Raw genomic sequence first — 13689 nt, 5'->3', positions numbered from 1 at the left:
TAGGACTAGAGGTCATAGCCTCAGAATTAAAGGATGTACTTTTAGGAAGGAGATTGAGGAGACATTTCTTTAGTGAGAGGGTGGTGGCGCGACCGACATCGCAGCGGCCTCTGCGGTCCGTCTGTCTTTTTGTATTTTATTGTCCTGTTGAGTGTATAGTTTGTGGTGGGTTTTTGACTGTGTATGTGTGGGGGGCGGGGGGTGGGTGGGGGGGGGGGAGGGGGAGGGTGGGTGGGGAAACTTTTAAATCTCTTCCCTGTACGGGGGACCCGACCTTTTCCGTGTCGGGTCTCCGTTGCCGTTGGGGCCTAGCACCGTGGAGGGGCCTCCAACCGGAACGACAGCTCAAGTCACGGAGGCTGCGGCCCTACCATCGTGGAGCTGGCTGGCTTCGGAGCGTGGAGAGCTGTGGTGGCGTGCGGCTGCGACCCGACTCCGGTGGATGGTGGGAGACCGCTTTGCGTGGCACCGGCAACGGCGACTTCTCCCGCTCGAATTGCGGGATGAGAGTGATCTGGAGCGGGGCATTACATCGCCCGGCGCGGCTTTAAATGGCCGCGGACTTGCTAGCGCCCGCCGGGGGCTCCAACATCAAGACCCGGGGCAGGGCCTTACATCGCCCGGTGTGGCTTTAAGTGGCTGTAGGACTTGCTAGCGCCCGCCGGGGGCTGTGACTTTGACTTCGGGAGAGGGAGAGCAGGGGAGAGACAAGACTTTGCCTTCCATCACAGTGAGGAGGAGATTCACTGTGATGGATGTTTGTGTAAATTGTGTTGGTGTGTGTCTTGGTTCTTTTCTTGTATGACTGCAGAAACCAAATTTCGTTTGAACTTCATGTGAGGTTCAAATGACAAATAAACGGTATTGTATTGTATTGTATTGTGGTGAATCTGTGGAATTGTTTGCCACAAATTCTACAAACCCATGCCCACAAAGCCACAAGAGTTATCATTACCTTTGCAGGAGTACGCATCGCTGCCTGGAGACCAGCCCGCCGTGCCAGGGACTGGTAGAAGTACTTCTGACAACCACCCCATGCAGCAGAGATTTCCTGGAACAGCCTGCAACATTAACAAACAACAATTCAAGACAGGTCCAACAGCAAATCATGAAGGAAAATAGATTTTTCATTAAACTGAATTGTAGAGTCATACAGTGTGGAAGCAGGTCCTTCTGCCCAACTTGTCAACACCGCCCAACATGCCACAACTACACTAGTTCCACCTGCCTGTGTTTGGTCCATCTTCCTCTAAACCTAATCTATCCATGTATTTTCCCAAATGTTTTTTTTTTTTTAACGTTGTGGCAGTACCTGCCTCAACTACCTCCAATGGCAGCTTGTTCCATATACCTACCAGCCTTTGTGTAAAAAGGTTGCCCTTCAGGTTTCTATTAAATCTTTCTGCCCCTATACCTTATATCGATGTCCTCTGTTTTTTGATTCCCCTATTCTGAGGTAAAAGACTATGCATTTACGCTTTGTATTCGTCTCATGATCTGATACACCTCTATAAGATCATCACTCATCCTCCTAGGGTTCAAGGAATGAAGTCCAAGTCTGCTCAACCTCTCCCTATAGCTCAGGACCTCAAGTCCTAACAACATCCTCATAAATCCTCTCTGCTCCTTTCCAGCTTAACATCTTTCCTATAACGGTGAGCAAAACTGAACACTATACTCTAAATGCGGCCTCACCAAAGTCTTGTTCAACTGTAACATGACTTCCCAGCTTACTGATGAGGGCCAATGTGCCGAACGACAGTGACACTACTTTCAAGGAACCCAATATAGGCAAGGGATGGCATAGGAAGAAACTGCAGGGGCTGGTTTAAACCGAAGATAGACACAAAAAGTTGGAGTAACTCAGCGGGACAGGCAGCATCTCTGGAGAAAAGGAATAGGTGATATTTTGAGTCGCGACCCTTCTTCAGGGGGAGTGATGTGTTTTTGTGGAGTAGGGTGCCAGTTGAAGGAAGGGGACCTTTGAAGAATTATTTTGCCTGTCTACCACAAGGTGTATATGTATCACAAACAACCCATCCCACAAACGCATCCAACTCACCCACTCCCAGGGATGGATGAATATTCACTTCATGACTGCACAGCAGCAGAATGGCTCTGAGCCACCCATCACGTAGATACGGCCCGTATTCAACAGATACAAGACACTGCACGTTACTAGTTATATCCAACCCACAATTAAAGAGAGTAATTTTTAAAACTATGTAACAAAAAAGTTTTATCAAGCGAGCTTTCCAGAATCCACCATGAGCATACATTTTATTTAACTCATCATCGCTCTCAACCACATTTATTGCCGTTTTCACATCAAGTGGGTGTAGACAAAGCAGGTCCTGAAGATCCTTAGTTCGGGACCAAGCCAATCCTTTTCGGTAAGAAAGACCTGAAAAAAAAGTAGACAACATGAAATATACTGCACGCACATTTGCAAAATCCGAACCTCCACGATACATAGTTTTCAGGGATAAGGAAATTGTTATTTTATGCCTGCCATAAATCCCTTTATATACCCACTCTTTGTTGTTGGCCAGATAACAATGATGAGCACAGTGAACCAAAATGACAGCAAAGATTTCCAAGGTAGACAAAAATGCTAGAGAAACTCAGCGGGTGAGGCAGCATCTATGGAGCGGAGGAAATAGGCGACGTTTCGGGCCGAAACCCTTCTTCAATGACAGCAAAGATTTCCATGTCAGTAAGAAAACTGGATGTTTTAGTAGGCAGTCTGAACAATTTTAACCAGCTATTAAGATAATGTTTTGAATTAACTATGGTTTCTTTAAACCTGGATCAGCAAAGTAAAGAAGATTATTTTTGAACATGAAATCATATTGATGACATTTAACAGCAAGTAACTCTTTTTAAATAAACTGTGCGATATTCAACACATTTAACCGACAACTATACGGGAAACCAGGTAATATGAATGAATGAATGAATGATACTTTATAGTCATTGATATGCTACCTTAGTAAGGTGTCACATAGCATCTCAAACTTTCTGTGAAAGCAGCTACAAACTACTGGCATGCATCTCTAACACTGAAAGTTTGGAGTATGCATGCAAGGATGTGCACATGTAGAAATTCTTGAATTCCCAGGTCAGATGGTCAGCTAATATTAAAACTTTGCTGCAGCATCATGCTTCTTTGGAGTACAGTAGTGGAGTGACATTTATCAGAAAAGCAGACCTGGTTAGATCAGGGGGTGTATGTGGAAGTCCATTCATTTCAATGGAAATGAATGGCTTGAAAAGGAGAGGCAAATGGAGCACAAGTCATACAGCATGGAAACAGGTCATTCGTCCCATCATATTCACACTTGCCATACCTTCTAAAAGCAATTTAATTTATGTTGTTTAATTTAGTTATATAATTTCCAGTAATTTAATATCTTTTAATGTTTAATCATCTTCAAGGTTTGTATGTTCAGAAAACTTTTGGCAGAGGGAAGTTTCACATCAAGAGCCCCTTGTTGCACCAGTAAATTCTGAACCAGCGTTCTGCTGTTGCTTTCTCCAAAATATCTTGACTCATCATCTACAGTTCAGTCATGCTATCCTTTAAAATCAAAATAGTACAAATACCGGAGTCATTTTTCATCTGGCAAGGAAAGGCAACTAGTACTAGCAAATGTTCAGTTTCAGGTTGAACAAACTCATGCAAGTTCCTAGATATGATACAGTTCACTTACCAATCTCAGCTAGCTGTTTGAAGAGGTCTGCCAATGCTCTTTGCTTCTGCATCAAGATATGTTTGACTTCTGATCTCTGTACTTCCTTATCAGCATTCTGATTAACAACAAGGGCCTGGAGATCTTGGACACCAGTAATAACATCTCCTACAAATATAAGAGGTTATAATCTTTCAGTCTTTATTGGGAAGTCATGTGTTGCCACTTTCAGGGAGCTAGATGGACTAGGACCCCAAGATCCCTCTGCTGTTAAGCCATGAATGGTATATGTAATGAGTCTATACTCTTCAGCACAACTATTCCATTCCAAGTTCTAAAGGATAAAGATGATTTTTCAGAGTGTATATGAACAAGATTCCTACAGCAATTTATAAAATTATACTCTTAAAATAGATCAAGGGTTTAACTTGTGGAAGATGACAATTCAATAAATCCCTGAAATACCACACAAGGAATCCTGAAGCTCATTGTCCTATTAAGTGACTGTACCCTTCCCAATTCCACAAATTCCCTCCCACAATATTTAGTCACACCTTGCCACCTCCTACTACTTAAATAATGTTATCCCAATGAGTAGATGCAAGTGTTTTTTTCCCTTCCAGGTGTCAGTTTCAAAACACCTAATTATTGTAACTCTATTTCCCAACTAGAGCTTGGTACAACAATGAACGATTATCTTTGCACAACTCAAGTTTCAAAATGAATGTTTAAACTAATTGGTATTTCCATTTAGAACATATTCGCACAGCTAGACACAAAATGCTGGAGTAACTCAGTGGGTCAGGCAGCATCTCTGGAGAAAAATAATAGGTGGAACCCTTCTTCAACTGATGAAACGTCATCTATTCCTTTTCTTCAGAGATGTTGCCTTTGTTACACCCGCATTTTGTGTTTATCTACGGTATAAACCAGTGTCTGCAGTTCCTTCCTACACATATTCACACAGTTAAGGAGTGCCTGCTATTTGAGAGGACTGGGAATGCTTAGCTTCATCGTTTTTTTTTTTTTAATATAGCTTTATTAGAAGCAAGCACATATCATAATAAAAACATTTCATGTCTATCAGTCGTACATTAATAATATTATCAGTTGTGTATTGATTCTGCTTCTAGTTTTTTTTTATAGATAGAGAGTAAGAGAGAAAAAAAAGGCATGATAAAGAAGAATGGAATAATTTACTAATAATACAACATTGGAGATTGGTTCGTAAATGATATAGCTTCATCTTTTGATACCTGTAAATTGATCCAAACTTTCCACCAATCTTGGAAGGGAACTTTTCATCACCAGTGTCCAGCACATTTTCCTCATTCTTTTACACAGCACTGGCAGACGGGCCTGAAGAGAATTTGCATCTTTACAGAGAGTGTTTTTTCCCACTTCCAGAAAAATTGCCTGCAATGCCAGAAATCGAAGTGTTAAACAACAGTGACCTGATGATGGATGGATATTCTCCCTGCTTGCAGCAAAGGATACAACAGCTATAATATCTTGCTTTCAAAATTTCCGTGATGTTCAACTGTAACCAGGTTGCTGTGCAAATGAGTATTTGAAAACCCAATAAAAGTTCATACTATCAAGACAATTTTTCCCCACCAAAAATATTCTTGCTCAAATTGTAATTATCATTTTTTTCTCAAGTTTTTTTAGATAAGATTTAACATAAGTATCAAGGTTAATATATTTAGATAAAAGCAGCATGATCTAATGTTCTTTGAGCAAACGGCATTATTTTCATTTTCTTCTGGCACAAGAGTGGCGGAGACTTTCTTGGAAGGAAATCAAATGACTTTACCAAGAGATAATTTTGCATATGGAAAAAAGGGAATGCATGGTGCTTTTGAGGTATTGCTACTCCTCTAATGCAAAATAATTTTGCAGCAGATCTTCACACAGCAACCTACTGCAAAAGGAACAGGGGGTCATTTCTCATGGGAGGTTACTTTTACTGCACTTCTTCCAAATAGTTCCATGGGACATTCACTTGATACACAAACGTGACTTAGTGTTAATATCTCATCTCGAAGACTACCATGAGTTTCAATGTCTCATCTTGTAAACTATTATTATTCCCTCAGTATTGCACTTGATTGATTGTTGGAGGTGGTGTGTAATTGAGAGTAATAATTGCCAGCAGATCCACTGCTGGTACTTGAAAGATCAAAGTAATAAATGTGGGCCGCAAAGCAAAACCAACATGTTAAACCGTTAAATAAAACACATATGTATGCTGCGTCCCCTACAGTTTCTAAACTACAAATAGTGGTCATTAAAATGACAGATATCAGAACATAGCATTCTACATTAGAAAGCCAAAGGATTTATAAATAATAATTGAATCTTGACAATTTTCAACTCTTACTCTGCTTTAATATACCTTGTTCGATATGACCTCATTATTGACCAACACATTATAAATTCATAGTCTGCTAATGCGACAAAGTTTCCATTTGCATACCTGTGTTGGATCCGATTTTTCTGTGAAAACTCTCTTTAGAGTACAATTCAGCGTCTCTATATTGGTCGATTTCTGAGGGTCAACACTACCCAAGTCTCCAGACTTTCCCATCTCTGTTAATTCTGGACGGCATGGCTTCTGCAGAGCAGTCTCAAACTTCTTCATCAACTTAAACAGCGTCCTAGGGGCACACACAAAGTTATTGAGGCAGATAAACCTGGAGTACTGCATCAGTTGAGGACAGGGAACAACATGCATTATATATTGACCTGGAAGCAGAGATTGTACGCTCGCTGGAACAACAGGCTGAATTAGAAGTGTCATGAGGTCTGATAACAGAAATTTAGCTGTTCTGCTTTTTGTTTGGGCAAATGAGTGAAATCAGAGACTACTTTCCTCCCCAGAGGAAGCTGGAAATCAGAAACTCACTTTCTTAAAATTTGTGATTCCAAGTTAACTGAAACTTTGAGTAGACTGATACACAATACAACTATTTAGGTGCACGGAACTAATTCTGTAAATAGGGTTGATCGGTTGAAAGAACTCCTATGATTGCTAATCTGAACAATAACATTTAAATAGCATTATTCATTGCCAAGTTTTATTATCATCACACTATTCTGCAGCAGAGTTTCATACAGGTCTCTCCCACATATGGTCATTTACCTGTGATCACAGCCAATAATATCTATCAATCTTGTAAGTGCTCAGCAAAAAGCTCAGGCACCTCGTCAAAGGTGATCATAAACTTCAAACAAACCCTCGCCAATTATGATCTCCAAATAGGCCTTCAACTGATGGTCTGACAAGAGTGAGGTGTTAACACTCACTTTGGTATGTTAAACCAGGGCAGGACGTGCACAGTAAATGGGAGAGCACTGGAGAATGTTGCAGAACAGAGAGAGATTCGACAGAACTGGTTAATGGCCCCCTGAAAGCAGTGAGTCAAGTGGACTGTGCAGCTGTACAAGCTGTTGGTGAGACCATACTTGGAATATCGTGCGCAGTTCTGGAAGAATGTCATTGCAGAAGTGATTCACCAAAATGTTACCTGGGCTTGCGAGTCATAGGGAACGTTTAGATAGGCTGAGACCAAAACTGAGGCGTTACCTCAATAAGGTTACGCCTCAGTCTTGGTCCCAGCCTATCTAAACTTTGTACAAGATCATGAGGGGCATGGATAAAGATAACACTCAGACATTTTCCTGCAGAGGATTCTAAAAGTATCGGGCATTGGCTTAAGGTGAGAAAGGGGGAGTCAGCTCTCGATGGTTTTCTATATTAGTTTGTGCAAGTACCAATTAGCAGCACTTTAAAAATCTCCAACACCTTAAATTACCTGTGTGTTTTCTCCACTGACTGCTTTACAGCCCCAGTGAGCCCAGTAACTGACATCATTCCATCGGCTAACCCTGATGTAGTCCTGCACACAGACATGATCAAATTAGATGGGGAATTGACAATAAAATATCAAGCAGTGCAATACTTCTAAACACAAAAGATAAAACATTTTAAGGCATCACGTAGACAGAGGAGGTTAAAATTAGTTTAGTTTAGAGATACAGCGCGGAAACAGGCCCTTCGGGTCCGCGCCGGCCAGCAATTCCTGCACATTAACACGATCCTACACCCACAAGGGACAATTTTTACATTTACCAAGCTAATTAACCTACAAACCTGTACGTCTTTGGAGTGTGGGAGGAAACCGAAGATCTCGGAGAAAACCCACGCAGGTTACGGGAAGAACGTGCAAACACCGTACAGACGGCACCCGTAGTCCCGGGGTCTCTGGCGCTGCAAGCGCTGTAAGGCAGCAACTCTACCACTGCGCCACCGTGACCGCGCATCATATTAGAGATGTATGATTGTTACCAGTTTTGTATAGTACAGGACTTTCAATCTTAAAGTTTTTCTGCCCTGTAAACACCGATGCAGGATACCAGTTTTCCTGCAAAACTGGAGATCTTGTGAGAAGCTCTGCAAATCAACAGGATAACTACAAACCTGTCCTAGCATCAGTTGATGATATCAGAGTCTGGGTGGAAGCACTGTGTCATGCGGTAAGTGGGAGTTAAGCAACGCTTTGAGCCCAAGAATCTCGTGCTAAACACCATCTCAATGCCCACACTCACCAGCCTGAGCAAGTCTCTTGCCAGCACAAGCTTCAATTTCACAGCTCTTAGAGATCTGGTATAGGCAAGCAGCTGCAAGATTCTTTGAATTACAGGCCTCGCCTAGACCCTCTCCAAGTTGCTCTGTCGTTATGGATGGGCATGTGTGTGTGTGAACTTGAGGACTGCTAAAACAAAACTAATTTGGGAGAAGCTGGGCAGGATCAGACTTCATTTCTTGAAACACAGGAGGCCAAGAGGTGATCTTATTGAACTGTATAGGATCATGAGGGGAATAGATAGAGTGAATGCCAGAGTAGAGGGATTAAGAACCAAGGGACAGAGGGGGAAGATTTAATAGGAAACTGAGGTAACTTTTCTCAACGGTGGGTATATGGAACGAGTTGCCAGAGGTGGTAGTTGAGGCAGGTACTATAACATTTATTAGGCATTTGAGCACGTATGTGGATAGGAAAGGTTTTGAAGGACATGGGCCTAACACAACCAGGTGAGATTAGTAAAGATGGGGCATCTTGGTTGGCATGGACAAGCTGGGCCGAAGGGCCTATTTCCGTGCTGTATGACTGACTCTAACACACCCTATAAGCAAATAAACATCAACATTGAAACCAAAAACTACTTTCCCGTTATATTCAACTGTCTGAGACAAACAATTTTTCAATCATCTGCCTTAAGGAATTTCAGTCATACTGGCGAACATATTCAACACCCTCTCATTGTTACCTTCAATTCTTTCTCTATAGGACTGCGGCATTCAGTTATTTTAGCGTGAACGGTCTCTGAAAATTGCTTGTAGTAGTTGTATAAATTCCAGAGTAAACTGCACAAGGCATCTGTGATAAAATAATTTTCTCGTCAAAAATGTTCATGATTTAATAAACAGTTAAATTAAAAGATTCACATATATATATCTATACTTCTGCACAATCAACAATCTATAAATTGCCCAAACATCAATATAAATGCATTGCCCAGCGCCTTGCATCTTTCCCTTATTTATTGATGACTACTTATAATCAAAACAAAACATTTAGAATAATGCTTTCAGAAATAAGAGCACAGATGCCAAATTTGCCGATTCCATCCCAGAAGATGATTTCTATACAGTTGCGTTTCAGCTGAAGCATTTACCTGTACCTTAACTCCCCTACAATCTGCTGGTTTAGGAAACATAGAAACATAGAAAATAGGTGCAGGAGGAGGACATTCATCCCTTCGAGCCAGCACCGCCTTTCATTGTGATCATGGCTGATCGTCCCCTATCAATAAACCGTGCCTGCCTTCTCCCCATATCCCTTGACTCCACTAGCCCCTACAACTCGCTCCAGTCGACATGGGTTAAATAAAGTGCAAGTTATGTGGAACACCACTCTCATTCCATCACACACTAGGTTCTGGACATTTATTCAGACTTCAGGTCTGAATTGAATCCTTCCAATCATGTCCAAATTATTTCTGCAAGTGATTCCACCCACTTCCACAAACAAAGGAAGGATATTAAAACACTAGCTCTTTCTCATCCTGTCCAGTTCCGCTATATTGATCAAACACATCATAAAACAATCCCAAATCACCAGATTTCCTAATTATTTTGCGCACGCAATGCAGTTGGTAACTAAATGGCACCATCAAATCATATTTATATGATCAGGAAAGTAGTTCTATAAACAATGCCATACAGATTTCTAAATAGAATTAGGCCATTCTGCTCATCTAGTCTACTCCGCCATCCAATCATGGCTGATCTGTCTCTCCCTCCTAACCCCATTCTCCTGCCTTCGCCCCATAACCTCTGACACCTGCACTAATCTATCTATCTCTGCCTTAAAAATATCCACTGACTTGGCCTCCACAGCCTTCTGTGGCAAAGAATTCCACAGATTCACCACCCTCTGACTAAAGATAGTTCTCCTCATCCCTTTCTTAAAAGAACGTCCTTTAATTCTGAGGCTATTTCCTCTAGTCCTAGACTTTCCCACTAGTGGAAACATCCTCTCCACATCCACATCAAGGCCCTATTACTATAATACAAATTTCTATCATGTAGATAGTTACCTTTTCCTTCCTGCTCTGTGGCTGCCACAACATGACAATGGAATGCTAGCAGCATTGACAAGCGAAAGTGAAACTCTGCCAAGGTGGCTCCTTCAATGAAAGCTTGCAGAGTGCTGATAATTTCTGTCAGTTTCATCCCATCTTCCACTTCTGTACAGAGTCATAAAGGCACAGGTTAAAAATAGAAACATTTGTTAAGGCACTCCCACCCATTCAATGTCAGCCGAGAGTACCCAGATGGCGGAATGTGCCAGGGCATCAACAATAAAGCATAAGGAGGGGGGACAGACTTCAGGTAAATCTTGGAGAAGATATATCCAATCCAGGGAACACAATCCAGTTTGTGGCCATGTTCCTCAATAGCCCATTTTTATCGTATTATATATATATAATACACACACACACACACATAAATATATATATATATATTTATGCCAAATTTGCCATGGGGATATATATATATAAATAAAGTAAAAATGGGCTAATGAGGAACATGATCACAAACCTGAATGAGGTTTTTGAAGGCTACAAAATGACTGACAAAGATAGGGCAGTGGTTGTTTATATACCAAAGTCACTCATGGTGGCCAATTGATTCAGAGTAAGATACATGGGATCCACTGTGACTTGATAATTTGGATTCAGAACTGGTTTACACATAGAAGACTCGGGTTATAGGTGGAAGGGTATCGTTCTCATTGTAGGTCTGTGAACAGTATGGTTCCACATGGATCAGTGCAGGGACCTCGGATAGTGATTGGTGCCGTTGTAGGCAGTGACGATGATTGTCAAACAATATTACAAGATATAGATCTGTAAAAGATATAGGTGGAGAAATGGCAGATGGAGTTTATTCCATACAAGTGTGAGGTTTTGTACTCTGGGAAGTCAAATCTAAGGGGAAAGTTCTGCAGTTAATGGCAGGACCCTCAACAGCATTGAGGTATGGATGAATCGTGGGGTCCAAGTTCTTTGCTCCCTGAAACTGGCAAGCAAGTTCATAGAGTGGTAAAGGCAGTATATGGTATACTTGAATTCATTGGTCATGGCATTGGGTAGGAGAGTCAGTGAGTGATGTTATAGGTTTGAATAGACTGCGTTTGGAGTATTGTGTGCAATTCTGGTTGCCTCATTACAGGAAGGGTGTGAATGCTTTGGAGACTGTGCAGAGGAGGTTAACCTGGATACTGTCTTGACTACCAGGGGACATGGCTCCAGGAGGACATCCCGGAATCTAGTGCGAGTGTGGACGGCTTATTGACTGTTCGGGCGGATAGGGACTGCAGAGAGTGACAGCGGTCGGTACAACTCTGGTCACATCACGGTGATGGAGAGTGTGTGTGGCCCAGACACTGAACTGATGGCAGTGGGTCTCCACTTATGCTGTATGCCCTGGGGATTCTCACACACCTTTGTGGTGGCTGTTTAATTTTTATGTGGTTATGTATCTTGTTGCCTTTTTACATGATTGTTGGCAAATCAAATTCCTGGTATGTTTACATACACTGCTAATAATTTAATTACAACTACAATTAGTGGGTATTAGCTACAAGGGACAAACTTGGATTGGTTTACATCGAGATTGAGGTGAGACCTGATAAAGTATATACAAGTATGAAAGGCACAGATAGGATGGACAGTTGGAATCTTTTTCCCCCAGGATGGAAATGACAAAGACTAGAGGGCATAGGTTTAAGGTGAGAGGGGTAAAGTTTAAAGATGTACGGGTAAGGCTTTTTTTTTTAGTGTGGTGTGTGTCTGGATTGTGCTGCCGAAGGTGGTGGTGGAAGCAGATCCAACAGGCACCTGAATATACATGGAATGGAAGGATATGGATCACATTCAGCAAAATAGATTAATTTAAGTTGATATCATGTTTGGCACAGAAACTGTGGGATGAAAGGTCTGTTCCTGTGCTGTTCTATGTTCCCAAAGTTTCAAATATAATATTGAGGTACTATCATCAAAGGCAACTGAAAGTGACCATTTGATTCATTAAAAGGTTTCCAGATATTTTGGCTTCATGAAAATTAATGCAATCTCTGTACTACCTTTCACATTTTCTTCAGCTTGCTTCTGAAGGTATTTTTCAACCAACTGATATATTGAAAACCAATGTTTGGATGAATTTTCCATTTGTCTTTTCCTCACAATGTCAAGACTACTGTACCAGCAGCTGCGGACAGATTTAAAGTAGAGTCATAATATGAACATCTTGAAATTTATGCTTAAACTCTAAACACAACAGCAATGCGAAAGTTGCGAAAAGCACCAAGAATTAAAAAAAAATGTTTTTAATTGTTCTCAAATAATAACTAAAGCCGCTTGTGAGAATTTAATTTAACTAACCTACAAGTGTCAACTCCTGCAGCTCCTGAGAAAAATGTCAGATAAACAAACCACTTTTTCATCCACTCCTTTCACACTGGCCAATTTTACAAAGGCCATTTATCCTACATGCCCGCACATTTTTGGAACGTGGGAGAAAACCGGAGTACCTGGAGGAAGCCCACGCAGTCACAGGGAGAACGTGCAAATTCTACATAGTCTTACAGAGGTCAGTGTCTCGGGTACTGTGAGGCAGCAGCTCTAACAGCTGCACCATTTTGCTGCTGTTCCCACCTTAAGAACCAATTGGATTCAATAAGATTCAATATTTCATTCCATATGGATAACAATATTTATACACATGGATTGACACCATCGGTTTAGGTTTTGGAAAGTGATATTTCAGTTTCTATCTTAACTTCACCTCACTGCTACCATCAGGAAGGTAGTGCAGGGTCCCTAGAATCATTACATCCAGGTTTATGAAGAGCTTCTTCCATCAACCATCAAGTTCTTGAAACACCTGGCACAACAACCCTATCTCAGCACCAAACTAGTATGGACCTCACACTACTACTTTGGCTCGCATTATCACTATCTGATTTACCACAAATAACATAATTTATTATATATAGGTGTGTTGTGTGATTATATTTAATGTGTCTGTAAAGGTACAGAAAGTAATTTCATTGTTCTGGTCCCAGAGCATGATAATTAAACACTGTTGATTGTACGACGGTGACGGAGAAACTGAAGGAAATCCACATTAGGCAGGAAATGGTGTTGGGTAGACTGATGGGACTGAAGGCTGATAAATCCCCAGGGCCTGATGGTCTGCATCCCAGGGCACTTAAGGGAGTGGCTCTAGAAATCGTGGATGCATTGGTGATCATTTTCCAATGTTCTATAGATTCAGGATCAGTTCCTGTGGATTGGAGGGTAGCTAATGTCATCCCACTTTACGAAAGGCAGGAGAGAGAAAACAGGGAATCATAGACCAGTT

The 13689-nt window shown here is 41.4% G+C and overlaps 1 protein-coding gene across 1 annotated transcript in view; it reads right to left on the bottom strand.

Moving 5' to 3' along the window:
- Positions 1-13689, bottom strand: part of LOC129697442 (midasin-like) — a 182418-nt gene that overhangs the window by 36409 nt on the left and 132320 nt on the right. The window contains 10 exon segments of the mRNA XM_055636025.1: positions 956-1061; positions 2278-2404; positions 3714-3860; positions 4949-5108; positions 6172-6352; positions 7511-7551; positions 7553-7594; positions 9027-9136; positions 10359-10508; positions 12410-12534. Coding sequence (XP_055492000.1) covers positions 956-1061; positions 2278-2404; positions 3714-3860; positions 4949-5108; positions 6172-6352; positions 7511-7551; positions 7553-7594; positions 9027-9136; positions 10359-10508; positions 12410-12534 — 1189 coding nt within the window.

This window comes from Leucoraja erinacea, chromosome 5 (assembly GCF_028641065.1).
Source record: "Leucoraja erinacea ecotype New England chromosome 5, Leri_hhj_1, whole genome shotgun sequence".
Taxonomy (NCBI): Eukaryota; Metazoa; Chordata; class Chondrichthyes; order Rajiformes; family Rajidae; genus Leucoraja; species Leucoraja erinaceus.
The sequence above is the reverse complement of the archived record's forward strand: the minus strand, read 5'-3'. Positions and strand labels throughout refer to the sequence as shown.